The sequence below is a fragment of the Aspergillus melleus genome (assembly GCF_016097325.1).
Source record: "Aspergillus melleus strain CBS 546.65 chromosome Unknown contig2, whole genome shotgun sequence".
NCBI classification, from domain to species: Eukaryota; Fungi; Ascomycota; class Eurotiomycetes; order Eurotiales; family Aspergillaceae; genus Aspergillus; species Aspergillus melleus.
The window spans coordinates 3,218,695-3,245,891 of NW_025763371.1; the positions used below are offsets into that span (position 1 = coordinate 3,218,695).

General features: G+C 51.0%; 10 protein-coding genes and 3 non-coding genes across 13 annotated transcripts; 7 read left to right on the forward strand and 6 right to left on the reverse strand.

Moving 5' to 3' along the window:
• Positions 1-4: 4 nt before the first annotated feature.
• Positions 5-1,465, forward strand: LDX57_003936 (molybdopterin molybdotransferase MoeA; the record flags this gene model as incomplete). Its single annotated transcript, XM_046085587.1, has 1 exon — positions 5-1,465. One exon carries the CDS (start codon positions 5-7, stop codon positions 1,463-1,465), a length of 1,461 nt encoding a protein of 486 aa, XP_045941550.1.
• Positions 1,466-2,318: 853 nt separating this feature from the next.
• On the reverse strand, positions 2,319-3,011 carry LDX57_003937 (uncharacterized protein; the record flags this gene model as incomplete). Its single annotated transcript, XM_046085588.1, has 1 exon — positions 2,319-3,011. The coding sequence occupies one exon, from the start codon at positions 3,009-3,011 to the stop codon at positions 2,319-2,321; it is 693 nt and encodes a 230-aa protein (XP_045941551.1).
• A 67-nt stretch (positions 3,012-3,078) lies between these two features.
• On the reverse strand, positions 3,079-5,650 carry LDX57_003938 (molybdopterin oxidoreductase family protein; the record flags this gene model as incomplete). The annotated part of the gene is made up of 1 exon (XM_046085589.1): positions 3,079-5,650. The coding sequence occupies exon 1, from the start codon at positions 4,855-4,857 to the stop codon at positions 3,079-3,081; it is 1,779 nt and encodes a 592-aa protein (XP_045941552.1). The 5' UTR covers positions 4,858-5,650.
• A 244-nt stretch (positions 5,651-5,894) lies between these two features.
• LDX57_003939 (HAD family hydrolase) lies at positions 5,895-7,611 on the forward strand. Its single transcript, XM_046085590.1, has 2 exons — positions 5,895-6,188; positions 6,245-7,611. Exons 1-2 carry the CDS (start codon positions 6,135-6,137, stop codon positions 6,980-6,982), a joined length of 792 nt encoding a protein of 263 aa, XP_045941553.1. The 5' UTR covers positions 5,895-6,134; the 3' UTR covers positions 6,983-7,611.
• Positions 7,612-7,879: 268 nt separating this feature from the next.
• RPL5 (60S ribosomal protein uL18) lies at positions 7,880-9,032 on the forward strand (the record flags this gene model as incomplete). The annotated part of the gene is made up of 3 exons (XM_046085591.1): positions 7,880-7,882; positions 8,061-8,098; positions 8,171-9,032. The coding sequence occupies 3 exons, from the start codon at positions 7,880-7,882 to the stop codon at positions 9,030-9,032; spliced, it is 903 nt and encodes a 300-aa protein (XP_045941554.1).
• A 1,621-nt stretch (positions 9,033-10,653) lies between these two features.
• LDX57_003941 lies at positions 10,654-10,734 on the reverse strand. Its single transcript has one exon. It is a non-coding gene; the product is annotated as a tRNA-Gln (tRNA).
• A 419-nt stretch (positions 10,735-11,153) lies between these two features.
• MHP1 (putative cell wall biogenesis protein Mhp1) lies at positions 11,154-15,803 on the forward strand. Its single transcript, XM_046085592.1, has 2 exons — positions 11,154-11,805; positions 11,889-15,803. The coding sequence occupies exons 1-2, from the start codon at positions 11,745-11,747 to the stop codon at positions 15,458-15,460; spliced, it is 3,633 nt and encodes a 1,210-aa protein (XP_045941555.1). The 5' UTR covers positions 11,154-11,744; the 3' UTR covers positions 15,461-15,803.
• A 277-nt stretch (positions 15,804-16,080) lies between these two features.
• PXA2 (ATP-binding cassette long-chain fatty acid transporter PXA2) lies at positions 16,081-18,460 on the forward strand (the record flags this gene model as incomplete). Its single annotated transcript, XM_046085593.1, has 4 exons — positions 16,081-16,590; positions 16,660-17,296; positions 17,368-18,265; positions 18,382-18,460. 4 exons carry the CDS (start codon positions 16,081-16,083, stop codon positions 18,458-18,460), a joined length of 2,124 nt encoding a protein of 707 aa, XP_045941556.1.
• A 281-nt stretch (positions 18,461-18,741) lies between these two features.
• Positions 18,742-21,463, reverse strand: glpV (glycogen phosphorylase). Its single transcript, XM_046085594.1, has 4 exons — positions 21,360-21,463; positions 21,213-21,290; positions 19,394-21,156; positions 18,742-19,335 (listed from the first exon to the last, which is right to left on the reverse strand). The coding sequence occupies exons 2-4, from the start codon at positions 21,268-21,270 to the stop codon at positions 18,928-18,930; spliced, it is 2,229 nt and encodes a 742-aa protein (XP_045941557.1). The 5' UTR covers positions 21,271-21,290; positions 21,360-21,463; the 3' UTR covers positions 18,742-18,927.
• A 1,544-nt stretch (positions 21,464-23,007) lies between these two features.
• On the forward strand, positions 23,008-23,098 carry LDX57_003945. The gene has a single exon. It is a non-coding gene; the product is annotated as a tRNA-Glu (tRNA).
• A 1,039-nt stretch (positions 23,099-24,137) lies between these two features.
• On the forward strand, positions 24,138-24,230 carry LDX57_003946. The gene has a single exon. It is a non-coding gene; the product is annotated as a tRNA-Glu (tRNA).
• Positions 24,231-25,277: 1,047 nt separating this feature from the next.
• On the reverse strand, positions 25,278-25,871 carry gna3_1 (guanine nucleotide-binding protein subunit alpha; the record flags this gene model as incomplete). Its single annotated transcript, XM_046085595.1, has 3 exons — positions 25,278-25,377; positions 25,450-25,688; positions 25,743-25,871. The coding sequence occupies 3 exons, from the start codon at positions 25,869-25,871 to the stop codon at positions 25,278-25,280; spliced, it is 468 nt and encodes a 155-aa protein (XP_045941558.1).
• Positions 25,872-26,113: 242 nt separating this feature from the next.
• Positions 26,114-26,422, reverse strand: gna3_2 (G protein alpha subunit; the record flags this gene model as incomplete). The annotated part of the gene is made up of 1 exon (XM_046085596.1): positions 26,114-26,422. One exon carries the CDS (start codon positions 26,420-26,422, stop codon positions 26,114-26,116), a length of 309 nt encoding a protein of 102 aa, XP_045941559.1.
• Positions 26,423-27,197: the final 775 nt, after the last annotated feature.

A 27,197-nucleotide genomic window follows, 5' to 3' on the forward strand; every position in this document is an offset into this window, starting at 1 on the left:
CTACATGACGTTAACCATAGGTGCTTTTAGTACTTCTAACTATAAGACTGCTCAGTCGCACAAGGCCCAGTACGCCTCGACATTCCTCACATTTACAGTGATGCCACTTCCATATCTGGAATCGCTGGAACTGATCCGCCTCGAGGCCCAGTACGATGCGGCACGCTTCCGGTCAAAGGTCGAGACGGTATCGATATACAAAGCTGTCAATCGAATTTCTCATATGACCCTTCGATGTCAGAAGTCGACGCCCAGTTTCGACACGTCTGCCATGGATGGCTACGCACTCAGCTCTGCGGCAACACGATTTGCCTCTGGCGACATTCCAGCCGTATTCCACATCTGTGGCGCGATAGCGGCAGGAGAAGAACCACTTTCGATCGGGCCCGACGCCGATTCAGACATTCCTCCATGTGTCGAGATCATGACAGGTGCACCCTTTCCCCAATCTACTCCCAGCATGCAATTTGATTGCTGTGTACGCTTGGAGGACGTCACACTAGTCAGTGTCTCTGGGTGTCCCTGCATAAAGGTCGAGAGACCTGCCACATTCCAACAAAACAGACGATTGGCCGGTGGGGACTTCTCCCAAGGTGATGTCCTGGTCTCCGCCGATGAAACAATTCAGCCATCGCACATCATGGCACTCGCATCAGTCGGTATCTACGAAGCATCTGTAAGGCTAAAGCCTGTCATTTGCGTCTTTTCGACCGGAAAAGAGCTGGACAAGGACTGTCCACCTAGCCTGCATCGCATCCCAGATGCAAACGGGCCTTACATCACCGCTAGCCTCCAGGAGCAGGGATTTGAAGTCGACTTTCTTGGTATACTGGGAGATAGCAAGGAAGAGATGACACATGGGATTCGGAAGGCTGTAATGATGAATCGATATGATATTCTGATTACTACCGGGGCAGTATCTACAGGCAAATTTGATTTTGTACCGTCTGCATTGCACGCTCTGCAAGCCCGACAAGTCTTTCACAGGATCGCGATCCGACCCGGCCATCCGGCACTTTTTGCGAAGGTCCCTAGTCCTAAGGCTGGAGTTGTTGATAGTGACGCCCGAGTTGACACGGATGAAGTTCCTTTCTTCGGGCTCCCCGGGAACCCCGTGGCCAGTGCAGCTTGTCTGCAGTTTTTAGTTGTGCCGTACCTGAAATTCCTACAGGGACAGCCGCTAGAACCAGTGCTAGAAGCAAGGGTGATGGAGTCTGAGCATCGCGAATGGCCAACCGCATACAATATGGCGTCAGAGCCGCTGTTCAAGGTGCCCAAGGATCTTGATGTGTTTCGACCTGGGATGATTCATCGTCGTACTCAAGATTGCTTGGAAGTGACCCCAATGGAGCATAGTCCGTCGAAGATCAAACCGTTCCTTGGTGCCGATTGCTGGCTTCATATTCCGGCTGGTATCGCTGAAGTCCATACCGGGGACACGGTCAACATTGTGGCCAGTCACTAATCGGCGTGCACACCGTCGTTTGGGTTCTGGTCATCTCTGAGATCCAATGCTCGTTGCCACTCCATCCGGTCATTGGTATTAAACAGCCACCGTTCATCCAGGGGCCGGATCCCATGTCCTTTTACGGCTTTTATAGCAGATTTGGGACCGAGAATACCCTTCCGAACATTGTCCGCCAGTACATGCAGGGCCTGAGGTGTCCACACTGCTAAAAGAGGCTCATACCAGCCATGTTCGTTCTCAAAGCACGTGACTGGCGCATCTTCTGAATGCTGAAGCAATTGCTTCAGTGCATCCGCTGTTAGAAAAGGATAGTCGCATGCAATTACAAGCCAACTTGCATTTGGGTCACGCTTTTTCGCGGCTAGGAGCCCGGCCGCTGGCCCTATGTCATCGTCCCAGCCTTCTTTTGCATCATCGTCGTATATAACCTGGACCAAGAGCTTCCTGCCGTCGTATTTCAAGTCAAAACAATCCGTTTCGGAGGTTGCGATTTCCGGAAGAGCCTGGCTGGCGGCTTTATTTCGCATAGACAGATATATTGTATCTGTTTCAGGTAGAGCGTCGCGAAGCACCGCGGTTAACTGTCTGTACATGGGCACATCTCCACGAAAGGATAGGAGTTCCTTTCGAGCTTTCATTCGTGAAGAAGTGCCACCCGCGAGTATCAAGCCCTTTACCGATGCCATGTTTGCTTTTCAGTTTGCGTTTCCGTGAGTGTTTGACCAGGTCTATGAGGAAAATGGATATCATTCAATCACTAAACTATTGAAGTCGCAATTATCTGACGTCATAATGAGTATTGAGATTACTAGATCCTGTTGAAGCCGGCCTCCTTTAGTTGTCCCACATTTTAGCACCGCAAGGTTCCGGCCAAGCTCGAATATGGTTGATGCAACTCCTCGGGAACCGACACAGGAACCAGAAGAGTTTGTGGGCTCTTAACTTTGATTTGTTGCCCTATCCACGCCTGTTGTCGAAGGATATTCGTCAGACTATCGTTGACCGCCGCTACAAACTCTGTATCCCAGAGTGCCTGACTGGCTGGAAGCAACGCGCTCAAGTGATTCTCGATGTGTGTCAGAAACAGCTTCACGGCCTGGAGAGCCGCAAGCGCCTCGTACGAATCGCCCGTTTCGGCAGTGGGTATTATAGCGTCCACTAGACGTTGGGTAACTGCTCTGCCATATTGTTGAGCTTCGTGATACTTTTTCACTTGTGGCTGCAGCCGCTCGATGATCTCTCCAGTAAGCCGCCTCATGATGTGGAGACCTGATTGCACTTCGAAATCAAGAACAAGGCGCGGGATGAGATTCTCATACAGCTCCGCCAGTTTTATGAGAGCTTCCTCTGTTGCTCCCAACCACAGCTCCAATCGGCGTTTGCGTTCGCCTCGGTCCTCGCGGCCAATCTCAGGGCAGCTGGTATTTGGCTTCTTCTCCTGAACGGCGACTCTTGCTTCTGACAGTCCCTCCCTGGCCTGTATATCATCTTCGCCTTCTTTGTGTACACATTTCTCGATCCGAACAGCGCCAGACTTGAACATCGGCTGCTTAGATATCGGATCCCACTGCTCTGAAAGCATCATCAGTACGTGAAAGTTGGCAAAAGGGCTAAGAAACAGTACCTATAGTCAGCTCATTCGCCGCACGAGCTCTTCCATCACTATCAAGATCGCCGAAGTGAAATGTGATAAACACATGACCATCCTCAATCACACCAATGGAAACAGGTAGCTGGACCTGGCCCCTCCTGGACTTAACGACGACCATCTCTCCATCCATCAGTTGTAACGCCTGTGCGTCGGTCTTGGAAACTTGCACCGATGGCTCCTTGTATGCCTGTCGTAGGCGCTGGTTGCGAGCTGTCTTGGTACGCGTGTGGAAGTGATACACGTTCCGCCCCGTTGACAGCCGCAGTGGGAAGTTTTCATCTGGCTCTTCCCTTGGGGGCATGTAATGGGCAGATTTTAGAATTGCGCGTCCGGCTGGTGCCATCGCCGTATACTGGGCTTTGGTAAAGGGCGCTCCCGTTTCCAGATCATGACCATAGCTCTCACAGTAGTCTTCATCCGTGAAGAACTTTCCGTCATCGAAAAGGCGCTCGCGACCTAAGGGATATTCAGCCGTACACGGCCAGGTGATACCAGACCCACCCTGCAGCTTTGCGTAAGAGAGGGCGCTGCAATCGCACGGTCTGTCGAATGACATCCTTTTCCAAGCCTCGAACACCTCTTCAGGCTCCTTGTACGGACACAAGGGGTTGCCTTCTTTGTCTTTGAACTCCATCCTCCGCGCGAAATCCAGAAAAATGTCCAGATCAGACCGAGCCTCACCTGGGGGATCGACCGCCTTGTTGGCTAGATGCATCGTGCGATCAGCGTTAGTGAAGCATCCGGTCTTTTCAGACCACTGTGCGGCGGGCAACACGACGTCCGCCACTGCAGTCGTCTCGGTTGGGAAGATATCCTGACACACAAGGAAGAGGTCTGGCTTTGTCAAGAGCTTACGAACTTTGGCAAGGTGCGGCAAGCTGACCATTGGGTTTGTGCCAGAGACCCACAGCATCTCTATACTCCCATTTTCGATGAATTTGAGCATATTCTGGATGTGTGTGGGTTGGTTCCAATGGGGCATCTTGATGTAGTCAATGTTCCAGTGATCTGCGATCTCCTGCATATGTGCTTTGTTCTCGTGATTCCGAAACCCAGGAAACTCTCCGTCGCATCCGGTCTCCCTATTGTTCTGCGCCGTGGGCTGGCCGTTCATCTGCAGAATCCCAGATCCCGGTTTACCGATCAGCCCGCGAAGAAGATTGATGTTATTGATTTGACATGCGCTCGCAGTTGCCTGATTCGATTGGTAGACTCCCTGTAGGGCGGTCGACAGAAGTGCGTCTGTTGTTCCAATGATCCGAGCTGCCTCCTCCAACTTCGCCTTGGAAACCCCGGTAATGCGTTCCACGTACTCCGGGGTGTATTTCTCGACCGTCTTCCGCAGTTCATCCAGCCCAACGGCGTGTGCTTGGACGTAGTCCCAATTGACCCAATCATTCTGAAACAGACAGTTCTGAATTCCATTTAGCAGAGCTAAATTTGTCCCATTCCTGGCTGCTAGGTGGACTGTTGCTCGTTTTGCAGTCTCAGACCTCCTTGGATCGACTACGATAAGCTTGGGCGGATCTGGACCATCAAGTCTATCCAAGATGCGAGACCAGAGGACTGTCTGAGTTGCTGAAACATTGTGGCCTACCATGAACAAACAATTGGTATAGTCAACGTCGGAATAGGAACCTGGCTGGCCATCGGACCCAAACGACTCTCGCATTGAGGCTGCTGCTGTCGCTGTGCAAAGCCTGGTATTACCATCCCTGAGCGAGTTAGCTTGACTCATTCGCGATCAAAATCAAGCAACTGAAGCTTGACCAAAACGTTCACGGAACTAGGAGGGGGGGTGGGGGGGCAACGAATACCTACATATGCAAGGTATTCAGCCCGGCTTTCCCAACCATAGCTAACACATAGTACTCTTCTAGGAACAATTGCCCAGACGTGTAGAACCCGATGCCATGATTCGTGAGGCACGAACGGATCTCCTGCGTTCGTCTGACAATCAAATCCATCGCCTCACCCCAAGTAGCGCGTTCAAGTTGACCATTCCGCCGAATAAGCGGCCACTTAAGCCGATCTGGATGCGAGATTGACGTCCACCTGTAGGCTTTAGCACCAAATCACGTCACAGAATGGCCATGAGCAAGCGTACCCGTGCAGTCCTTTTGGGCCCAATCTGCCTCTGTTGACCCGATCAGCGAGGCGGCCGCGCACGCCAACTATCTTGCCGTCCTTGACCCCGACGTCCATTCCGCATCCATTACTTTCTCTATTGTTAGGGCCTGGGCGACTTAGGGTGAATGGTGGTATACTGACCTACAGAGAACACAGGCACTTTGGACCCATTTGTCAGGGGTGTCAATGGTATGTTCGTCGCATCTAGTCGGCCATTCATGTTTGTAAGGGGTGCGAGGGCCCCATATGTCTTTGATCGAGTCTCGTGTCTCGTAGGGCTGTGTCTCGGAGGGTTGTGGCATGTTGATGTGATCCAGTTGCTGCAATATCGAAAGCTCGCATTTCCGCGCAGCGATTGATAGAAACTCCCGGCGCACAACTCCAAACAGGTTTAACTTGTATTATACGCACTCGTCGTGATCATAAATAGAAGAAACCATTATTATCCTTGGATGGGCCGGAGCCGCGGATCGAGCAGTGGGTTACATCATAGCAGGCTCATGCGAACTCTGTTCGAACTCCTTTCCCGAATGTAAACTCTAGTCCAGTCTTGGTAATCACCTACAGTCTCCATAAAACAGTCCAGCGTTGGAGACATACGGTGGTCAGGTGGCCGTCCTTGAGGCAGACCAAGCAATCTGGGCGAAACGGAAGCCTGAGGCAGAACTATTATTACCGCGGCATGGCCAAGTATATCGCTAGTATCTAACCTCGGCAATCCTCGCCTTTTATCACCCATTGTTTCTCCGCAACAACAGGAACGTCAACAATGACCAGCTTGGTCCTTATATATGGAAAATCATAACTAGAGCTCTGGTAGCTTCTTATTCCTTATTCGAAATATCATTTGTCAGGAGACGATTCTCTGACACCACTGAAACCATCATGACGGACAATCAGCAGCCGCTAGGCTTACTCTTCGACATTGGAGGCGTGTGTGTAAGATTAACACATCCACAATCAAAGCCTCGACTTTAAAGCTAATCATATGATAGGTTGTGTCGCCATTTCAAGCCATTCTGGACTACGAAATCGCCAACAAAATCCCCACCGGATGGGTAAACTTCAGCATCTCGCGCACTTCGCCCAACGGCAGCTGGCACAAACTCGAGCGCGGCGAAATCAAACTAGACGCCGATTTCTTCGCTGCGTTCAACTCAGACCTGAAAAACCCGGAGCTATGGCAAAAGTACCATGAAACCCACCTAAGAAAACCGGCAGGCGACGCCTCGGTCTCGGTACTCCCTCCCTTGCCGGAATTAGATGCTGAATGGCTCTTCTGGGAAATGATGCGGATCTCCCGCGAGCCGGACCCCTATATGTTCCCTGCGCTGCGAAAATTGAAGGAATCGAGGAAATTCATTCTCGGTGCTCTGTCGAACACGGTCCAGTTTCCTGACGGACACCCCTATAATAACGACACTGCCAAGATCAGGGCGCCGTTCGACTTCTTTATTTCGTCGGCGCATACGGGGCTGAGGAAGCCGGATCCGAAGATTTACGAGGCTGCAGTGAATGAGATGGATGCAGTGGCAAAGAAAAAAGGACTGAAGGGCGCCAGCGCATCCGACATTGTTTTCTTCGATGATATTGGGGAGAACCTGAAGGGCGCAAAGAAGGCTGGGATGAGAACGGTCAAGGTCAACCTTGGAAAGACGCAAGATGCAGTCACGGAACTCGAGAAAATCACCGGCCTGCAACTTCTGGATAATCAGGACAGGGCTAGATTGTGAGGGACCAAGGCGTTCACTTGGTGGCCGTGTACAAACCTACCAGGCGACGTACACACGATCGAGTTAACATATTGGATACATGTCAGAAATTACTGGAACTGTGGCACAACTTGATAAGATAGACATTAGAGCCGTGCGATCTAGAGAATGTGGTTCCCAAATAGTATCGATGCAGATACTTCGAGTGATTTTGAGCAAGTTCTTTACGCCGATAATCATTTTATTCAAACTCAGCACCATGCAGCTTTCACTGTACAAAGCCCGTAAGATGGAGGCCCGCTTTCTTGCCAATCTTTGACGAAAGTAAGGCTCAATTCTAAAGATCCGATCGCTTTTATTATTCCAGACTATATTTTAAGCGTATCAACTCCACTTAAGCATTACCCTTTGATCCACCCTTTCAACTCGCACAGTGCCTTTTTTATAGAGCAAAGATCTTATCGGACCTTGAAAGACCATAATCAATCCAGTGAATCAAGGTAGAAGTTCAAAATGGGATTCTGGGGAGGTTCTCTAGCTATAACCAACACCTTTTGTCGTTCTGCCTGAGGCCACCAAGCGTCGCACTAAGATAAGATCGGGTGGCGACAGGAAAGGGAGGATACTAGATTTTACCATAGCGCATGGGCAGATGTCTCAATCCGAATGAATATAATCAGAACTATAAGAGTGATAATAGTATTTCTGTAAATTGAGCGCTGTTCGTGCGAATACTAATATACAGTACTGATTAATTCCATGGCGAATTTCCCTGGTGGTCGTCGCCGACCCCGGTTTTGCGACGGGATGCAGCCACGCTAAGCGAAACCATCCACAAAAGCAGCCCACGAATTTCTCTTTCTTTTCTTTCCCAGCCAACGTCGACATCCGGGTCCTCAGCCAGCGGCAATAGTCAAGATGGTGAGTTGAACTCTCATCCCAAGCGGATGACATCCTCTGTATTATGATTCAGTTTCCTCTCGATGCCCCTGAGAGTTGCGAATTTCGCGCTCTAGGGCTGGAGTTTTACGGGTCCCCGCAAGTTGCTTCGGACGAATTTTCTGAAGCGTGAATTGCTGACTCGGCTGTTTCCTTGTAGCCTTACCACAAGACTGTCAAGAGCAGCGCGTACTTCAGGTGAGTTTCAATCAGATCTTTTCGAGCAGGGTTCAAAAAGAAATCAACTTGCTAACTTGTCACAATTTACAGCCGCTTCCAGACCAAGTACCGCCGCAGAAGAGAGGGTAAAACCGACTACTATGCCCGTAAGCGCCTGATCACCCAGGCCAAGAACAAGTACAACGCTCCCAAGTACCGCCTCGTTGTGCGTTTCACCAACCGGGACATCATCACTCAGATCGTCTACTCTGAGATCTCCGGTGACAAGGTCTTCGCCAGCGCCTACGCCCACGAGCTCAAGCGCTATGGCATCACCAACGGTCTGACCAACTGGGCTTCCGCCTACGCCACCGGTCTGCTCCTTGCCCGCCGTACCCTCAAGAAGCTCGGCCTGGACGAGCAGTTCACCGGCGTTGAGGAGGCTGACGGCGAGTACACCCTGACCGAGGCCGCCGAGACCGACGACGGCAGCCGCCGCCCCTTCAAGGCCTTCCTTGACGTTGGTCTTGCCCGTACCTCCACCGGTGCCCGTGTCTTCGCTGCCATGAAGGGTGCCTCCGACGGCGGTATCTACGTCCCCCACTCCGAGAACCGCTTCCCCGGCTTCGACATCGAGTCCGAGGAGCTCGATGCCGAGACTCTCCGCAACTACATCTTCGGTGGCCACGTCGCCGAGTACATGGAGGGTCTTGCCGACGACGATGAGGAGCGTTTCCGTGGCCAGTTCCACAAGTACGTTGACGCTGGCATCGAGGCCGGTGACATCGAGGAGCTCTACACCGAGGCCCACAAGGCCATCCGTGAGGACCCCTTCAAGAAGGATGAGGAGGCCGAGCCCAAGAAGACCAAGGAGCAGTGGAAGGCCGAGAGCAAGAAGTACCAGCAGAAGAAGCTTTCTCACGACGAGAAGAAGGCCCGCGTTGAGCAGAAGATCCGCGAGCTTGCTGCTTAAGCGGCTCATCGTGCTTGAAATTTTTAATTAAATGGGTACGATAGTCAAAACAAAAGTTTACTTCTGAACCAAAACCAGAGACCCATCTTGCTGCATTTCTTGTAGATTTTTGATGAATTGTTTACGACCGTGTCTGTTATATCCAGGGAAATTTTGTTTTTTTGATTTGTTACATCGGAGCAATTATGGGATGGGACTGCAAGAATTTCATTTTACCTTCATCATTCATAAACTGCCCTGGTCGTAAATCGACGAGTAGTTACTAGTCAGTAGGGAATCTGTTCTGTTGCATACGGAGCACTGACGATTGAGTAGAAAACGTGGAGTACGGGCTCCTTAGTCCTTACGGAGTACAATTGTTCAATTTTCACGCCCCACCAACACCTGGCAGGCGGTGTGTAAGTGTCAGTGTAACACTGAGGTTAGATGCCCTAGCCGATTCCTGTTCGGGCAACATGCATCGAGGGTCCATCGGAACATCTTCCCCAAGAAGGCATCATGCCTTGTGCCAGAATGCCGTAAATTGTCACCAACCAAGTTACCACGGCCATGAGTCACCTACCTGGTAGGTATCTGATTTCCCTGTCATACTCTGCAGGCTGTACTCTGTACTGCACAATCAAGGAAGACCGCCTCAGGAAGTCAAGTTCCACTCGTCCCTCAAAGTCTCTCTCGCAGTCTTTTCGAGGCTAGACCAGACTAAATTTTTAGTCCTCCGCCCCACACGCATCACCTGATCTCTGCCGACGATCTTCATGGCTGTTGGGCGGTCATTACGCCATAGACTCGCGCCATGATTTGGTCGGCACTTCTTGACGGTTTTCATTCCTGTTGCATGCATCCACGGATAATTTCCTGCTGTGATGGGTGGTGATACATGCCGGCCGGTCAGCGAACGTGGGATACCTATCATATGCGGGAATTTCTAGCGATCAGTACCTATGGAGTATTGAACGCTTCCAGTCTTCCATTTGAGATTCACCGACACCCAGCCGATCAACCGCCCCGCTGTTCGGTATGGAACTATGGCACCAGCGCGGTGGACCAGGGGAGAAGAAAATATCAACAACGCATTCAATACCAACTCTGTATGAATGCTTGGTTTTTTAATTAAGATGCGGCCGGTCATACGGATACTTTCAAAGCAGTCTAACACTAGATCTGTTACACGCACAGAGAGAGAGGAAATTGTCCGGACTTGCCGGGTCTAGAAATGCCTTCGCTCTGATTGGGAACTTTCCAGTAAGCAATTTGGAAACCATGAACTATCTAAGACCAGAACTTTTCCTCGGAGTACGATGACCGTCGTACGTATATGTGGGTAGTCTACTTACATAGACAGTACAGTGAGTAGACATGCGCAATAGTTTTGATACGAGGTATCACTGAATCTCATAGATATCATGCAATAAGAATCAATCACCTTCAACGATGAATCTATATGCCATATCAAACCACCTTTTCTCTGATCCTCCAGTAACATTTCCTAATAGATTAATTGATTAGATGCCTAAAATTGTTACTCAATGCAAGATTTAACCAAGGGAGTCAGAGTCACTCTTCCCGACTGCCCTTTACGGGAGGGCAGCAATCGGCCAGAAAAAAAAACAAAGGTCTTTGAAGGTCCTAGCCGGGTTCGAACCGGCGATTTTCGGAGGTTTTTTCTCAAAACCGAACGTCCTAACCACTAGACTATAGAACCACGTGGTTATGCAGACATCTACACTTTAAATCATAAAGAAAGTGTTCCATGGGCAGCGACATAAAGGGCGGTACTCCGTTAGCCCGCAGATGATACCCAAAAGGTCCATCATGGAAGTACTATCGATTGATTTGTGGGGCAGCATAGGGCTAGGAAGTAGGAAGTCGACCCTTCCAGTAGCAGTGGTGCGTGTTCTTGGCAGTGTGTCGAGTGAATGAGTGGCGATTGTATGTACATACATACCTTAGAACACCGCCGACCTTTGCGGAAGAATAGGGGGAGTGGCCGATGTAGAGGTGTACCTTGGACCTTAGGACTGTACACCGTAGGTAGCTACACCAAATGTACATACATGACTACATGTACTGTAGTCTGTAGCATGTCCACCTACTCCGTCCGGAAGTCCACCGTATTAAGTTATTAAAATTACTCCGTACTCAATTACGACGGTCACCTGCTTCCAGTCTCCACCAGGAATTCCCTCCCTTTCCCGTACTTGACCGTACTACCCGTTATGATCTAATCCTCCCTCTCCCTCTCTATCTCCGAAGTCGCCTCGTCGGTCTCTTCTCAACGCTTTCTTTCTTGCCCTTCATTTCCCTTTCCCTCCCACCCCTTTTCTCCCCCCTTAGTTGTCTCGATCCCTTTTCTCGAATTTTCCAGCATTACCTACGCTCCATCTCCGTCGCCACTGTTCTCTTCCATACACATCATGTCCAGCATGCTCCGCCGCCATGCCGTAATGGAACAGTCCTACCTGGAGTGTTTGTAATCCTTCGCCGGAGAGAAACGCATCTTATCGCTTTTTCTTGGAACATCCATCGTACGATCGTCTTGACATCATCTCGCCATCGATTTCACAGAGCATAGCCCTACACGTCACCCGGAGAATGCGCTGTACATGAGGGCAACCGTCATTCCACATTCGCATACTATATACTTCATCATATACTTTCCCTGTACCCTCGGCCATCCTCAGAAATTCTAGCTCCAGCTGGCCGGTAGCCTCGATGTTCATCATGGAGGGAGTTGAAACCGTGGATGTCAGCTGGCTTCATCACACGCAGAAAGGTGAGCGTCGCCCTCGGTCGCTGACTGGCTTGCAGTACGCCCTTGTGTGTACGTCGATGAGCGTGACTCTAATCGAACCCCAGATAACTTGTCCCGGTGCAAGTCAGCATCCTCTGTCGTTAGCGACCGGCCGAATGTCGACTGCGAGACCTCCGTCGCATCGAAATCGAAACCGGAGAGGACAACCTCTGTCGATCGAAGACCCGCGCAACCTCCTCAAGCACAGCCGGCACCGACGACGGAAACTAAATCTACCTCTCAGGCGGAAAATGATGCGAAATCCGATGACAAGCCGGCCGATGGGAAAAGTGCCGGAACGACGCCGGCCCCTCAAAAGAGTGCGCCGAAGCCGATTGTCGGGAGGAGGAACTCATGGATCTCGAGTCTAAGCTCCAAGTTCTCTTCGGGGTCGACGCCTCCGTCGCAGTCGAGTTTCAGGGCACAACCCAGCCCCAAGACAAGCTCGCCGGCCTCAAAACTCGATATGCACAATCCGTTTGGTGCCGCTTATTCCCCCAGAGAAAAGGAGGACGAGAAGAAGGATGATTATAACTCTGTTGCTTCGACCTCGCCTAAAGGGCCTTCTTTCCTTCACAATGCGTTTCGGAAGCTCTCGGTTGGCGCTGGTGGATCGGGGCGGTCGACTCAAAACGGCACTGTTTGTGAGCGCCGCGTGATGAACCTTGACCAGGACCGAGACCGCTGCAAAATTCCGGATCTAAACCAGGCCAAACTACGACGTGTTGCCTTTTCGGTCGATGTCGAGATTGCTGGAATCTCTCGTCGAGAGTCCGATGAAGAAAGCCCCCCTGCGAGCAGCAAGCGGCGGACAGTTCCCGAATCAAATGGCCATAAAGTCAAGAGATCAAACTCGAAATCCAAGGAACGAGACGAGGCTTCTGCTCTGAAACATCCGCAGGCAGCAGCAGTCGAAAAGGATAAGCAAAGTTCAGATAATAGCTCCAGTCCCTCCAAAGCCGCATCCGTATCAGAAAATTCCCAGAACGAAGCCAAACCAGCAGGGGAAGGCAAGGAACCTACTCGAAAGCAGGAGAAAAAGAAGCGGTCTGAGGAGGAAAGAAGAGAACGAAGAGAACGAAAACGGAGACAAGCAGAGGCGAACGGCTCAATACCGATGCAGCTGACTGCTGATGACGAAGATGACACTCGACCACCCGTACCCGGCGTCTCGCGCGCTAAAGCACAGAGTCATCCTACAACCGATCCGGTTCGAATTTATCGACGTTGCTGCCAACTACGGGAGACGCCGGTCTTGAAGAGAATTGTCGACGAGATATCTTCGCCATCCTCTACGCTTGCAGAGTCTCCAGGCACCGTTGGTGTTCTTGACTTGACCAACTTTCCCATGACCTCCCAGGATACTGCCACCTTCAGTGACTGGCTGGCTGTCGTTCCAGTTCGAAAACTTATCCTTGATAAGTGTGCCTTGACAGATGACTCGGTGCGGGCAATCCTTGCTGCCCTTCTCTCGACGAAATCTGCCGAACACATGAAAAACAGGCGCAGGCGAGTCCGAAAATCAGACCCTCAAACTTTAGGGAGGCAGGAGCGGTTCAGCGTTGTGGAGAAATTATCTCTGAAGGACAACCCCAAAATTGGCAAAGAAGGATGGCGCCACATCTGTCTCTTTATTCACCTCTCAAAATCTTTGAAGGCTATTGACTTGTCGGGCATTCCCTTTCCAAAATCGCCTGCTACGCTCAACGACGCTAGCCCTACCGATAAATCCCTTGATATTGCAGCTACGTTTGCCCAATCACTTTCTGAACGCTTTGGCGGTGATCATTTGGAAGAATTGTTGATGAGCGAATGTAAACCGACCACAGAGGGGGTCAAGAAGATTTGCGACGCAGCCACGACCGTTGGCTTGAGAAGGCTTGGCTTTGCCAACAACGAACTAACAAGGGAGGGCTTGCAGCATATCGTTCGCTGCTTTAAATCAGGAAAATGCGAGGGCTTGGACTTGGGTGGAAACCCCATCTGTGATCATTTAGATTTGATTACTTCCGCCATTGAGAAAGGCCAGCCACTGTACGCGCTCAGTCTGGCAGATTGTGCCTTAACACCATCCGCCATCTACCCACTATTCCAAGGATTGACCCGCCTCTCCGATCTCCGGTTCATTGATTTCTCCCATAATCCGGAGCTTTTTTCGAGGCAGCCAGATGCACTAGCAACATTCAGGCGTTTTCTGCCGAAGATGCCTTCACTTAAACGCATTCACTTGGCTGACGTGAACATTTCTGCGGACCATGCCATCGCTCTTGCAGAGGTGCTTCCGGAGTGTCCTAGCCTATGCCACTTGAATATCTTGGAGAACCCATCGATCGCATCACTGGCCGCTGCGACCGACCCCGCTAGCCAGGAGGAAGCTTGTGCGGTATACGCTTCCCTAATGGCAGCGGTGCGGGTGTCGCGGTCCATCATAGCAGTTGATATCGAAGTGCCCAGCGCAGAGAACAACGAAGTTGTCAAGGCTCTCGCATCCCAGATCGTGGCTTACTGCCTTCAGAACTTGGAACGGGGTGCTCTCGAAGCGGAACTTTCTGAACCGGCCGACCCCTCGGCGACACGGGACGCGGTACCGGTGCCAGAGATTCTACAGCATATTGTCGGAATCAATGGTGGGGATGAGCCTTGTGAGGAGGACGACGAACCCGCTCCTGATGAGGACTACGTTATTGGAGGCACGGGTGTCGTCAAAGCTCTCGGTGTATGTCTCGGAAATCTGGATAATCATTTGCCAGGAGATCAGTCCGGTCCTCCTAGTGGTACGACGACGCCTAGACACAGAAAGTCCAGGCCCTACATGACCAAGCGTCCTCGCGACATGTCCAAGAATCTACTGGATTCGGCTCGTAATATTCGGACTAGGATCCAATCGGCTCTTGTTCGTGAAGACAGAGCCGGGAACGATGCTAACTACAGTAAGCTTTCCCTTGCAGAATCCCGTCTAGGCTTCGATGTGGTGCTAACAACTTTGGCAACAGGACGTCTTCAGTTCCTTGACTTTACGTTGCACAGGATGATCCAGAGATTTGAGGATGAATACCCAGAGACGCGCATTGTCCCGCAGCCTGTCATATCTGTCAACGCAGGAACAAGCTCTCAAAACTCCGGCGATGGCGGGAATGGGCCACTTGTTCCTGGCATCCCACCCTTCGCCAATTCGACCGATGAAACTGCCGTCGATGACGAGGACACGGATCAATATGCCGTCCGACTCTCTCGGTCCAGTTCGATCACATCTTTCCATTCGCGGGCGTTGACGTCCGAGGAAGGTCATGCACACCGTCTTGGACAAAATATTCGGCGCGGATTCCTCAGTCCAAATTGGGATCCAGCAGACGAAGATTCCTGCCTTTCCAATGATTCCCACGTGTCTGCCCTTCGCGAGAAGCTCGATCGCCTGCATGAAGACCAGGCCCGATCCCATTTCGAGAGCGTCGGAGCGGACAAGGCTTTCGGGGAGCTTGGCTCGACCGTGGATGAGCTGTGGGCTATCCAGAGGCAAGATACTGAGGCCTTTGAGAAATTCAAACAGAGCCAGATTGCTGCTCAGATCAACAGCGGGAAAAGAACCGCCTCTCCGATGCCCGGCCATGAAGCTGCACCAGAGGGGTCATCATCATGAGAGGGAAAATCACTCCAGCGACTATTGCCTTGCTGGTCCACTTGTTTTGTCATGTAATACTTCTTCTATCGTCCGTCAGGGAGCGACCGGCGTGACCTTGATCTTATTTCCATTTGTAATCTACGCTAGTTTCGCAGTCGAATGCTTCTGTTGTTGTTTTGCTCGGGCGAGAGAGAAGTCTCCCGGGTCAATTTACCAATCTGTACATATTATTTTCTTCTTTCTTTCTTCGACGGATTTCTACCATGTTGTAAGCTATACCTAATGATGTACGAACTATGAAGTCAGAAGTATGACTTTTGAAGTAGAAACAGGGAGAAGATCCACCTGGCGGGAGATCCACTTAGTCAGTCTTCATCCTCGGCTCCCTCGCGTTCCCCAGAAAGCCGGGGAGACGTTCACATGTTAACGCGCACTTGGCATTTCCCCCCATGTCATCGCCCTCCTCTCTCCTCCTCCTACTTCCCTCCATCCTTAACCTCTCCACCTCCTCTCTTCGCCATCGCCGTTCTATCACATCCCCTCTTGTGCCGTGTCTCTCCGGTCATGGGGCCCTTCGTTGATTCTGGTTAAGATCGCTTTTCTGTCTTCTATGCGCGGTCCTTAAACCTGCCGTCGTGATGGCCGCTCAGTCCAAACTCCTTCCCCCCGAGCGCTCGATCCGCCAAGCCCTCTCTAGCTTAACATCTCTGTACCTTCGCCATCGGGTTGGGATTACTCGCGCCGCCTACGTGGCCTTTTTCGCGTCCCTAGCCAAGCGCATCCATAACGCCATCTCTGAACAGAAAGCCGCTTCTCGGCACCAGGTGGAATTACGGAAACGACCAGGCACCAACAGTCTCGACGATGCAGAGGAGCGACCGCGGAAAAAGGTCGGGGTCAATCGCGAGTTCTTCCGGAATCTTCTTCGCTTGCTCAAGATCGTGATTCCTGGCTGGCGGAGCAAGGAGTTCCGATTGTTGATTGGTCACAGTGTGTTCCTGGTGCTTCGGACGGTTCTCAGTCTATACGTGGCCGAACTAGATGGCAGGCTCGTCAGTAATTTGGTACGGGGACGGGGGAAAGATTTCCTGCTGGGACTAGTATGGTGGATGATCGTTGCAGTTCCTGCGACTTTCACGAATTCCATGGTATGTCAGAGTCGTGGCCTGGCTTGGTTTGTATGGGATGAATTAACCTCGTGCTAACCCGATTTCCAGCTGTCTTACCACCAATGCAGACTTGCCCTTAGCTATCGCAAGCGACTCACGGACCACATTCATGACAAATACCTTACCAACATGACGTTCTATGCGATCTCGGCTTTAGACGACCGAGTCAAGAATCCCGATCAACTCATCACGGTGGACGTGTCTCGATTCTCCGACAGCCTGGCAGAGCTCTACTCTAATCTGGCCAAACCCGTTCTCGACATGGCCATCTATAATTACTCTCTTTCCAAAAGCGTGGGCAGCGAAGGCTTGTTCATTATGGGTCTTTTAGTCCAACTGTCGGCCAATGTCATGCGTGCACTGACACCCCCGTTCGGCCGATATGTGGCTGACGAAGCCCGTCTGGAGGGAGAATTCCGGTTCCTCCATTCAAGACTAATAGACTATAGCGAGGAGGTAGCCCTCTACCACGGTCATGAAGCGGAGAAGGACACACTCGACAAGGGCTATTTCACGCTGATCAAGCATGTGAATCGCATTCTGCGGAGACGATTATACCATGGCTTCATGGAGGACTTCGTCATCAAATACTTCTGGGGCGCTCTTGGCTTGATCCTGTGCAGTGTACCCGTTTTCGTCAAAATCCCCGGCCAAGTCAGCCAGACCATGGGTGATCGAACGGAAAGTGAGTGGCTCCTCAGTCCAAGTAGCCCGTCAATCCTATCACGGACCTTGAGAATTAACCCGATCCTACAGGTTTTGTTACAAACAGAAGAATGCTCCTCTCGTCATCCGACGCCTTTGGTCGCTTGATGTTCTCCTACAAAGAAATCTCCGAACTCGCAGGCCACACAGCCCGCGTCTCATCCCTCATGGAGGTCATGGACGACCTCCTCGCCGGGCGCTTCGAAAAGAAACTCGTCTCGTCCGCCTCTACCGAAGAGAACGCCGCCGTTCTCTCCGGCCGCGGCGCCATCGAGGAGAGCGACTCCATCGAATTCACCGACGTCCCGATCGTCTCCCCCAACGGCGACGTCCTCGTCCGCAAACTCTCCTTCACCGTCCACCCCGGCGACCACCTTCTCATCGTCGGCCCCAACGGCTGCGGTAAATCATCCCTCTTCCGTATCCTCGGTGGCCTCTGGCCCGTGTACGGCGGCACCGTCAAGAAGCCCCGGTTCGACGAAATCTTCTACATCCCGCAGCGACCGTACCTGTCCCGCGGCACCCTGCGCCAGCAGGTCATCTACCCGGACGGACTCCGCGAGATGCGCGCCAAGGGCATCACGGACGCCGACCTCTACGAGATCCTCTCCATCGTCGAAATCGCCTCGGTCGTTGACCGGCCCGACGGCTGGGACGCCGAGGAGGAATGGCGCGACGTGCTCTCGGGCGGCCTGCAGCAGCGCATTGCCATGGCGCGGCTCTTCTACCACCGGCCCAAATTCGCCATCCTCGACGAGTGCACCTCCTCCGTCACCTTGGAGATCGAACGCGTCATGTACGAGACTGCCAAGAAGCTCGGCACCACCTTGATGACCGTCTCCCACCGTCGCAGTCTCTGGAAGTATCATCAGAAGATCCTTCAGTTTGACGGCCAGGGCAGCTATATCTTTACCGGACTGGATTGGGAACGAAGATTAAAGTTAGAAGAGTACGTCTCTTCCCCACCCACACACCCCCTCTACCTTCCATATGCCTTACCTGAACTACTTACTACTTACTACGCTTTGCCAAATATCACATGCTAACAAACAACCTCAACCACAGTGAAAAGGAAGAACTGGACCTTCACCTCCGCGCCGTCCCGGAGCTACGGAAACGTGTAACCGAACTAAGTGCTTCCTGAATTTGGAACCAAATAGATAAACCGATTTATTCCTTTTTCTGGATTTTTCTTTGTTTTTGGGCTCTAGAAAGCTGGGTATGGTCCTGGACAAGAATCTATCATATATGTATAGGTGTTAGTTCTTCTTCCTTGTTCTTCTTTCTGTGCTGTTTTGGCTATTCTACGATTACATGTATTTCAGCGTGGTTTTGGCATTTATCTGAGGGTTGTTGATAGTCACATAGATACTTCTTCTGCCTTTACAATATGATTACTGTTGGGTGTCGGAATTAGAGTAGAACAAAAAATACTTGATTGCGTTACGGGTCATTGAGTCTGATGATGCGATGGCTCGATCGTCAAAACCATCTGCCACATGCTATGACGCGAAAGTGAGTGCATGCTCGATAATTCAGAACAAGTGAAGGACGTTCCCCAAAAAATTGAAAGGACAGACTAGAATGCTGTATGCAAGGATTGCAGGTGTTCTAATCTTTCACAGCCAGAGGCTCCACGTTCCAGATGCTGTCCGCATATTCGTTGATCACACGATCTGTGGAGAAGAAGCCCATGCGAGCGACGCTGGTGATGGATTTAGCAAGCCACTCATCTCGGTCTTTGAATGCCTCGTCTACCATCTTCTGTGTGGTAATGTACGAGTTGAAATCGTCGGAGACCAGGTAATAATCACCATGCTCTGCGATTGATGCAATGAGCGCGGAGAAGTCGTTGGGGTCTCCAAACGTGCCGCTTCGGATGGCATCAAAGACCTTGGCGAGATGGGAATCGAGCTGGAAATCGCCGTACAGATGTCGGTGGCGCAGCTCCTCGACGTCCTCTGCAAGGTTTCCGAACAAGAAGATGTTCTGCTCGCCGATCTCACGGGTGATCTCGATCTGTACAGTCGTGTCAGTTGTTGCATGCTCATGTAAAAAGGAGAAGGAGCAGGCATACATTAGCACCGTCGCAGGTTCCAATGATCAAGCCGCCATTCAAGACAAACTTCATGTTGCTCGTTCCGCTGCCCTCGGTACCGGCTGTCGAGATGTGCTCACTAATGTCCGAGGCGGGGCAAATCAACTCGGCTTTGCTAACGTTATAGTCTTGAACAAAGATCACCTTCAAGAGATCACCAATATCCGGGTCGTTGTTCACGACGGAAGCCACGTTATTGACAAGATGAATCACCGTCTTGGCCATCCAATAACCCGGGGCCGCCTTTCCACCGATGATGGATACTCGAGGTAAGACCTGCTTCTTTTCCTCGGGTGACATGGCCTTGATCGTCAGGTATCTATGAATCACCCCGAAAATGTTCAGCTGTTGGCGCTTATACTCATGGATACGCTTCACTTGGATGTCAAACAAGGCAGTCGGGTTGACGCTGTAGCCGGTAGTGTCTTTGATGTGTTTGGCAAGACGAATCTTGTTGGCCGTCTTGATCTCCTCCCATTCCTTACGGAATTCCTTGTCATCGACGAACGCTTCCAGTTTGTCGAGCAGCGTCAGGTCGGTCAAGAACTCACGTCCACCAAGCTTTGAAGCGATTAGCTCCGAAAGCCGCGGGTTGGCCTGGTGTAGCCAACGGCGAGGAGTGATTCCGTTGGTGACATTAGTGAACTTGTCGGGGCCATAGATTTCGACGAAGTCTTTGAAAAGCGTGGTCTTGAGTAGGTCGGAGTGCAATTCCGCCACTCCGTTGACCTTGTGGGAGCCAATGATGGCTATGTAGGCCATGCGGACCATTTTTGGGTGCGACTCTTCGATAATTGAAACACGAGAGAGCAAGTCCCGGTCTTCGGGGAACCTCTTCTCCACGGAGTGAAGGAAGTATAGGTTAATATCGAAGATTATCTGCATGTGTCGCGGGAGGAGGTTCTGCATCAATGGGACAGACCATTTCTCCAATGCCTCGGGCAAGACTGTATGGTTGGTATAGCCAAACGTGCTAGTCACGATGTTCCAGGCCTCATCCCATTCAAGACCCTCCTGGTCAATCAAGATACGCTGCAACTCCACTATGGCTAGCGTTGGATGGGTGTCGTTGAGCTGGATGGCAATTTGATCGGCAAAGTCGCTCCATGGCCTCTGGGTTTTCTTAAATCGCCGAACAATGTCATGCAACGAAGCAGCGCACCAGAAGTATTGTTGTTTCAGTCTGAGCTCTTTACCTCTTTCAAGGTTGTCGTTCGGGTACAGAACGGCCGAGATGGTATCTGCGCGCTGCTGTTCAGCCACTGCACTCTCGTAGTCGCCAGCGTTGAACTTTTGGAAATCAAACTCCCCGCTGCTGGCCTTGCTAGACCAGAGCCGAAGGTTGTTCGTAGTGCTGGTGCTATAGCCAGGGATGGGCATGTCGTAGGCAATGGCTTGGACAATTTCACCATCTTGCCACGAGTGGACGGTTTTCCCATTCTCCTCGTACTTCCTCACCCAGCCGTAAAACTGAATGTCCACCGTGATCTCATGTCGAGGAAACTCCCACGGGTTGAAATCAAGCCAGTAATCTGGGATCTCGACCTGGTAACCGTTCACGATCTCTTGTTTGAATATTCCGTAGCGGTAACGCAAGCCATAGCCCCACGCCGGGTAGTTCAGCGTCGCGAGACTGTCGAGAAAGCATGCTGCCAAGCGACCTAAGCCGCCGTTTCCCAAAGCGGCGTCATGTTCCTGGTTGATAATGTCTTCGATGCGGAAACCGAGGTCCTTCAAGCCATCTATTTGCTTTGTCAGTCATCGTGGTCCGCTAATTGGGCCTTTGGGCAGATTTGACCTCTGGCAATGTCCTTCTTTTCAACGTTAAGCATAGCATTGTCCAGTGCCCTGCCCATCAGGAATTCGAGCGAGAGGTCTGGGGATCTAGTCAGCGATATTGCTTGCAATACTCTGCTGTCGTAGAGTTGTCTACGGAACCACCTACAGTACACCCTCTTCTGGTCTGCGAAGGACTGGCGCTGCTGGGTCTTATTCCAGTCGATAATCAAGCGGTCTCGGAAGGCAAGTGCAGTTCCTGAGTATGCGGCACTGGACGTACGTTAGACCCTTGCTTGGTTCATGAGCAGAGACAGGACATACAGCTCATCACAGTTGTACAGAGACCGAGCCAGCGTAGTCTCGACATGGCGAACCAGTTCTTTCTAGTGTAACCATTAGCAGCCTAACCATCGGGCCCGGTTCAGATCGCATACCTCAAACTCCTCCTTGCTGGTAAAGCCTCGGACAGACTAGCAGGTTGTGTTCTCGTCAGTATCGCGATCCCCAACGGGGCTGGGTTACGCTTTGGCGTCGACCTACGTAATTTCTCCATCTTTGTGCGACTTCAGGTCAGCTAGGGTCGCAAGGATCCTGATTGTCTTTCGGAGCAAGGGATTGTCGCGACGTGTGCAGGATGGTGAACTCACAATTCTCGCAATGGCTCGGGGATACTGGCCTCGACGCTCTTGGTCTCAGCCGGTCCAAAGCCAGTATAAGTTCTCTTGTGCTTGGGACGACTGAAGCCAGGGCCAATAGGACCCTGGAGCTCGGAGACAGGAGCACCGACGGAGGGTCTTCTCTCACGGCGTTCCTCGGTCATGGTGGTGGACGTGGCTGGAAAGATGTGAAGGATGTAATGATATGGAATGGAAAGACAGATGCTTGTATGTATGTATGATTCGACGGAATGATTGAAGTCTAACGGGATAAACACTGGGGGTCTGGTTGTAGCAAAGCAATGAAACGATCCTGGGGGAAGATGATAACAATACGGAGGGGGAGGGAAGTCAAGGAAGGCTCCTCCCGGTGTCGCGACAACGAAGGAAAGAGGGGAAGGAGACCTGGTGGACGAGCGACATTATATAACAAACGCCCCTCCCGTGACATGGAAGGAGGTCGTGCACTGGGCGGGGTTTGCGAGAAGAGAAAACAATGACAAAGACGGACGTTGAGGAGCTAAAGCAAGCCCCAGACGTCAGGTTTCTAGACCCCGGTCGACGCTGGGCGATCTGCCCATCGCGACTGACTGAAAGTACTAGGGCCGTTACGTGATCTGATAAGTGGCCGACAAGATACCAGGATTCCTGTTTTATTGCCTGATGTCGCCAGGGAGCAGAAGATATCGGGCTCCGTCAGCGTCAGAGCTCTCAGGATGCTCAGGATGCTCAGGATGCTCCGGATGGACACGAAGCGGGGGGGGGGGGGGGGGAAGAAAAAGGGATTTGCAACTCCGCACTTCAATTGAGATGGACATCAATCATATCATGCGATCTCCGATCAACCGCTGCTGCCGTCCGTGCAGTACATGAAGTCTGGCGCCCACCAATACTCGCTCGCCGCAGCCCTCCGTGGTCGCTGCAGCTCAGTGACTTTTCCATCGTCAAAGCTCCTCTGCCCCGCAATGCCATCTGCATGTCTTACCAGTGTCCGTGGTTGTAGCGTTGTGGAATTGATCATCGATCAATGGAACTAGTGAGTAGTGAGGCCTTGACAAGGAGGGGATTCGGCGCCATCGATGAGACTACGATTCCTGTCGAGGTATTTATGGCACTGTAGCACATGACGTCAAGTTCTAGTCCAATTTCCACAGTCAATCCGATATGGTGTAACGGCTAACATCGCCGCCTTTCATAAACTGGAAGCAAAGATCCGCGGCAGCTCGGGGTTCGATTCCCCGTATCGGAGTCATTTCTTTTGTCTTTTTTTCTTCCATTATCATCCACACCCACCATAAAGATACTTAGTTTTTTTTTAAATGTGTCTTTTTTCTGCTCTCCTGTTTTTCACTCTCATGTGTCTTCCATATCCTCTCGGCTGTCTACGAACCTCTCAAGTTTAAAATCCTACCTCCCTCCCCTGGCCAAGATTAGCAGAAGCCATGCACCGGTATAGATCCAAGGCCTGAGTCCAAATGTATGACAGCCCTTCGTCCCAGGCCTAGTACAGTTGAAAATATATCTCGACCCCTTGCTGTGTGCAGAATTGCAGCGACTGCCGGTGGTAAATATTCCCTGTGCTTGATTGAGTCCACGCCTTGGATTTCTGGTCTTGCCTTGGTTTACCCGGGACACTTGATTATCTTGTCCGGTAGGTACAGTTCGGTTCCCGTGATATATTCCTGGTCCCCGTCCACGGCATGCGTAACTGATCGTCAATCCAGATAATCGATTACACACCGCAGTACTCCGTAGCAGAAGACGGCTTCCCGTGGTTCTCAATATAGCGGTCCCCCAAAGATCCACATAGATATACGTGCGCAAGAAAAGCGAGTGAACAACAATGACCCGAAGATCGAAACTGAGGCCATCACAAATCCGATAAATGCGCCGGACCCTGCCTTGACTCCAAAACATGTGAACTCGAGATGAAGTAGCCGCCGTGGTTTCAGCAGATACCCACACCCTGTAATGTAGCTAGGGTTGGTCCTGAAACTGCCCGGTGCGTTGGACAGGAGTAGTGTCTAGTATAAGGATGGGTACCGGGTCCACGTGAATGTGAAGGGAGAAGAGGTCCCGAAAGAATGTTCGGTTGTTCTGGGTTGGAAACCCACTGATGCCCTATGACCAGTATGTGTAAATGATAAATTAGTGGGCAGATGTGTAACTACTCGTAGAACGGGTTCATCATGCTCATAGTTTATACTAGGGGAAATCAGAATTCAGATACATCATGACTGTCTGGTGTCCTCCTATACCTAAAATTGTGCAAACCTTTCATCAATTCATCCGATATGGTGTAACGGCTAACATCGCCGCCTTTCAAGTACTGAAAGTCCAAAGATCCGCGGCAGCTCGGGGTTCGATTCCCCGTATCGGAGTTACCATTTCTTTTTGGCTTTTCTTTTGTCCTCTCTATCTCACCAATAACCAACCAACAGTAATATAGCTATTTCTGGAAACCGTTCGTGTCTTTTATATGCCCAAGCTAAGAAGCAAAGCACATCTACATCGCCCAATCATGCTGCCCCGCCCGACGATCATATGCCGGGGGCAGAATGGGAGGATCTGGAACTCAACATTCATACACTCTCATTGTAGCTGTTTAATTAGTTAAGAAAGACCTCGTCGAAGCCGGCCTCTCGACCTGTTTCCAAAGGCCATGTATGCTGTTTAGAAGACAAGGAAGTCAGAGGATAAAGTCGCAGAAAAGATATGACAAGTAACACATTCGGTGGAAAAGAACACGCTAACATTGAATGGTATAAGTCGCAGGAATCACAAGCAATTGTCAAAAATGAGAGAGACCACCAAGAAATGCGAAAGTAAAAGGTAGAACATCGGAAGCAAGACAGGAAGCCAAGCAAGCTAACACAGGACAACGTCCCTGTTGCGCATAGGAAAGGATATCGAAAGAGGAAAGAAAACAAAAACCTCGCACGGGCTATATGCAAAAAGTGTGCAGAGGGCAATAGAACTTTTCACAACAACATGCTCATAAAATCCCACGCCAAAGAAAAGCGGGAAAGGGAAGGGGAAGGTGGATAGATAAGCCAATCGGTGCCAATGCGATTAAAATAAAACAAAGAAGAATGATAACCCCCAAACATTCCCGCCAGAAAGAGAAACAAAACCTCAAAAACAATGTGGGATAAGGAACACATAGCCACAGTGATCCCGATATGGCCCAACCCAGCGCCTTAACATGTTGAACTGAGATAGGATTAGCACCGCAACGCCGATGCCTATCCACTGAACATAAGAGAGTATTTGGCGAAGAAAATCAGAAACAGAGGAAACGAAGCCAAGTAATGGTAATTAATAGGAAAGAACGTAAAACCGTGATCAGAGCGTGGCAGGCTTGGTTGTCGACGACCTTGCCATGAAAGCGTAGACAGATGTTCCGAATCGACGGACCCGCGCCGTCTCTATAAGATACCCGAGTCCTTCAGGGCATTCTGTAGGATCGTTTCTTTGACAGCCGCGAAAACTAGGCGAATATTCGTGGTGTCGGTTGCCTGCGTCAGACTGCAGGTAAATTAATGTTAGTTCCTGACATCTGATAAACGAGGGTCATGTTGATCGGGGGCCAAAACTTACTGAGGGTAGAGATTCAGGTGCGCTCGATTGACCTGATTGAACCTCCATAGAAGATATTTGGCAGCGCGATTGACGTCGTTGCCACCGGAGTAATCCGGAAAGTAGGTGCTCAGAGGTGAACGGGGAAGCTTTTGTCGGAAAAGATCGACTTTGTTTAGGAAGAGAATGATACTCGTTCGCATAAACCACCGAGAATTAACGACGGAATCAAAAAGTACCAGGCTCTCCATCATCCGATTCTTTGCGATGGATTAGCTGGGCACGTGCTGCCGACCGATTCTAGCCACACTTACCTGGTTGCTTTCTTCCAGCAATACTTGGTCATATTCACTCAATGCCACGCAGAAAATAATCGATGTAACATTTTCAAAACAGTGAATCCACTTCTTTCGCTCGCTGCGCTGACCGCCCACGTCGAACATGCTGCCGAGGATGTAAGCATCAAGGTTTTCTGCAGAAGGCATCCCACATACTGTATACTAAGTTGACCCATGGAAAACCTAGTTTCGTATATACCCGTGGTCTTCGTTCTTGCACGAAGCACATCGTTCACATTGGGTATGTAGTCCGCGGATGCGATCCGTTTTGCCTCTTCGAAAAAGCTGCCAAGAAGCCCCCGTTAGCACACAGCCCGTGAACGCGATCCGGATGCCTCCATTGCTTACTATGGCGCGGAGTCCATCAGATAGAACTCGTTTTGATGTTCCAGAGCTACCGAGGTACACGGGTCGCTCCATATATAGGTTATCGCATCTCCGACCTTAGGCTCTAACGCCGTGTTCGGATCTGGGTCGATGTTGTAATCGGAAAGATACTGGATATAATCTCGGACCTTCTGGCTTGTTGGTTCGAGATTGAACTGGTGGTAGGCTCCGATGAGCGACTTGACGCAATCCATCAGGTTCTTGTATACCGTTAAACGATACAAAGCCAGTTCCTCCACTGTATAACCATTTTGATGAATGATTTTCATCTGTTTGACGATCGTTGATTTGCCGCTTTCTCCAGACCCTAGTAGCGCCCAGCAAAAATAACACCTGTCAGATCAAAGGGAGACACCAAGTTCAAGGAAACCGCCAACGTACCAAGCAACAAGATTTTACATTCTCTCCGCAACTTCCTGGAGTCCTCATCTAGCCTGCGATCGATCGCTTGACTCTTCTTTCGTTGCTCCGAATACTCCGACGACTCTGAACTCATACACGAACCCATTTTCTCGGTTATATGTTCGACAACGAAGCGTTAACTCATGAGCTACCCGCGAAATTGAACTTCATTCAATCTATCAGAACACCGACGCCCGACACTGTCGGCTGGGATTGCCACGGACGGCGAGATGATCCTGGGTAGGGACTCGGAGGAATTGCCGGCGAACGAGCGGAAGCGCGGTCTCGAGAGGAGCGGGATAACCCGACGGAAGTAAAAGGGGAGGTGTTGTTTTCGGTGCTCGATGATCAAACGTGACTAGGCTGGAATTAAACTCGGCGCACAGAGGGCGGATACAGGGTGACGACGAAAGGGTTCTGGGTCTGTCGAATGAAGGCCTGAGCGAGAACTGCAAGCTCCCGGGGGGGGCGGAGGTGAAGGCTCGTGACGCAGGTGATGAAACCAGGGAGACGACTGGCGGCAGGGGGGATCAGAGGAGAGGCTGGAGGGATTCAGTCGTACGGAAGAAGGAATTTCGTCTAGGTAGGTTGACAGAGAAAGAGGGGCGACAGGATTTCGACTGCGGAGCAAGAGGTTGAGCG

What these genes read in the sequence shown, in the direction of transcription:
- LDX57_003939 (XM_046085590.1), top strand. Translation starts at nt 6,135, where the DNA reads ATGACGGACAATCAGCAGCCGCTAGGCTTACTCTTCGACATTGGAGGC. An exon ending in TCGACATTGGAGGCGTGTGT is followed by an intron (nt 6,189 to 6,244) that starts GTAAGATTAACA and finishes ATCATATGATAG; the next exon opens with GTTGTGTCGCCATTTCAAGC.
- MHP1 (XM_046085592.1), top strand. Translation starts at nt 11,745, where the DNA reads ATGTTCATCATGGAGGGAGTTGAAACCGTGGATGTCAGCTGGCTTCAT. An exon ending in GCTTCATCACACGCAGAAAG is followed by an intron (nt 11,806 to 11,888) that starts GTGAGCGTCGCC and finishes ATCGAACCCCAG; the next exon opens with ATAACTTGTCCCGGTGCAAG.
- glpV (XM_046085594.1), bottom strand. Translation starts at nt 21,270, where the DNA reads ATGGGCAGGGCACTGGACAATGCTATGCTTAACGTTGAAAAGAAGGAC. An exon ending in AAAGAAGGACATTGCCAGAG is followed by an intron (nt 21,157 to 21,212) that starts GTCAAATCTGCC and finishes CAAAGCAAATAG; the next exon opens with ATGGCTTGAAGGACCTCGGT. An exon ending in GAACCTGCGACGGTGCTAAT is followed by an intron (nt 19,336 to 19,393) that starts GTATGCCTGCTC and finishes ACGACTGTACAG; the next exon opens with ATCGAGATCACCCGTGAGAT.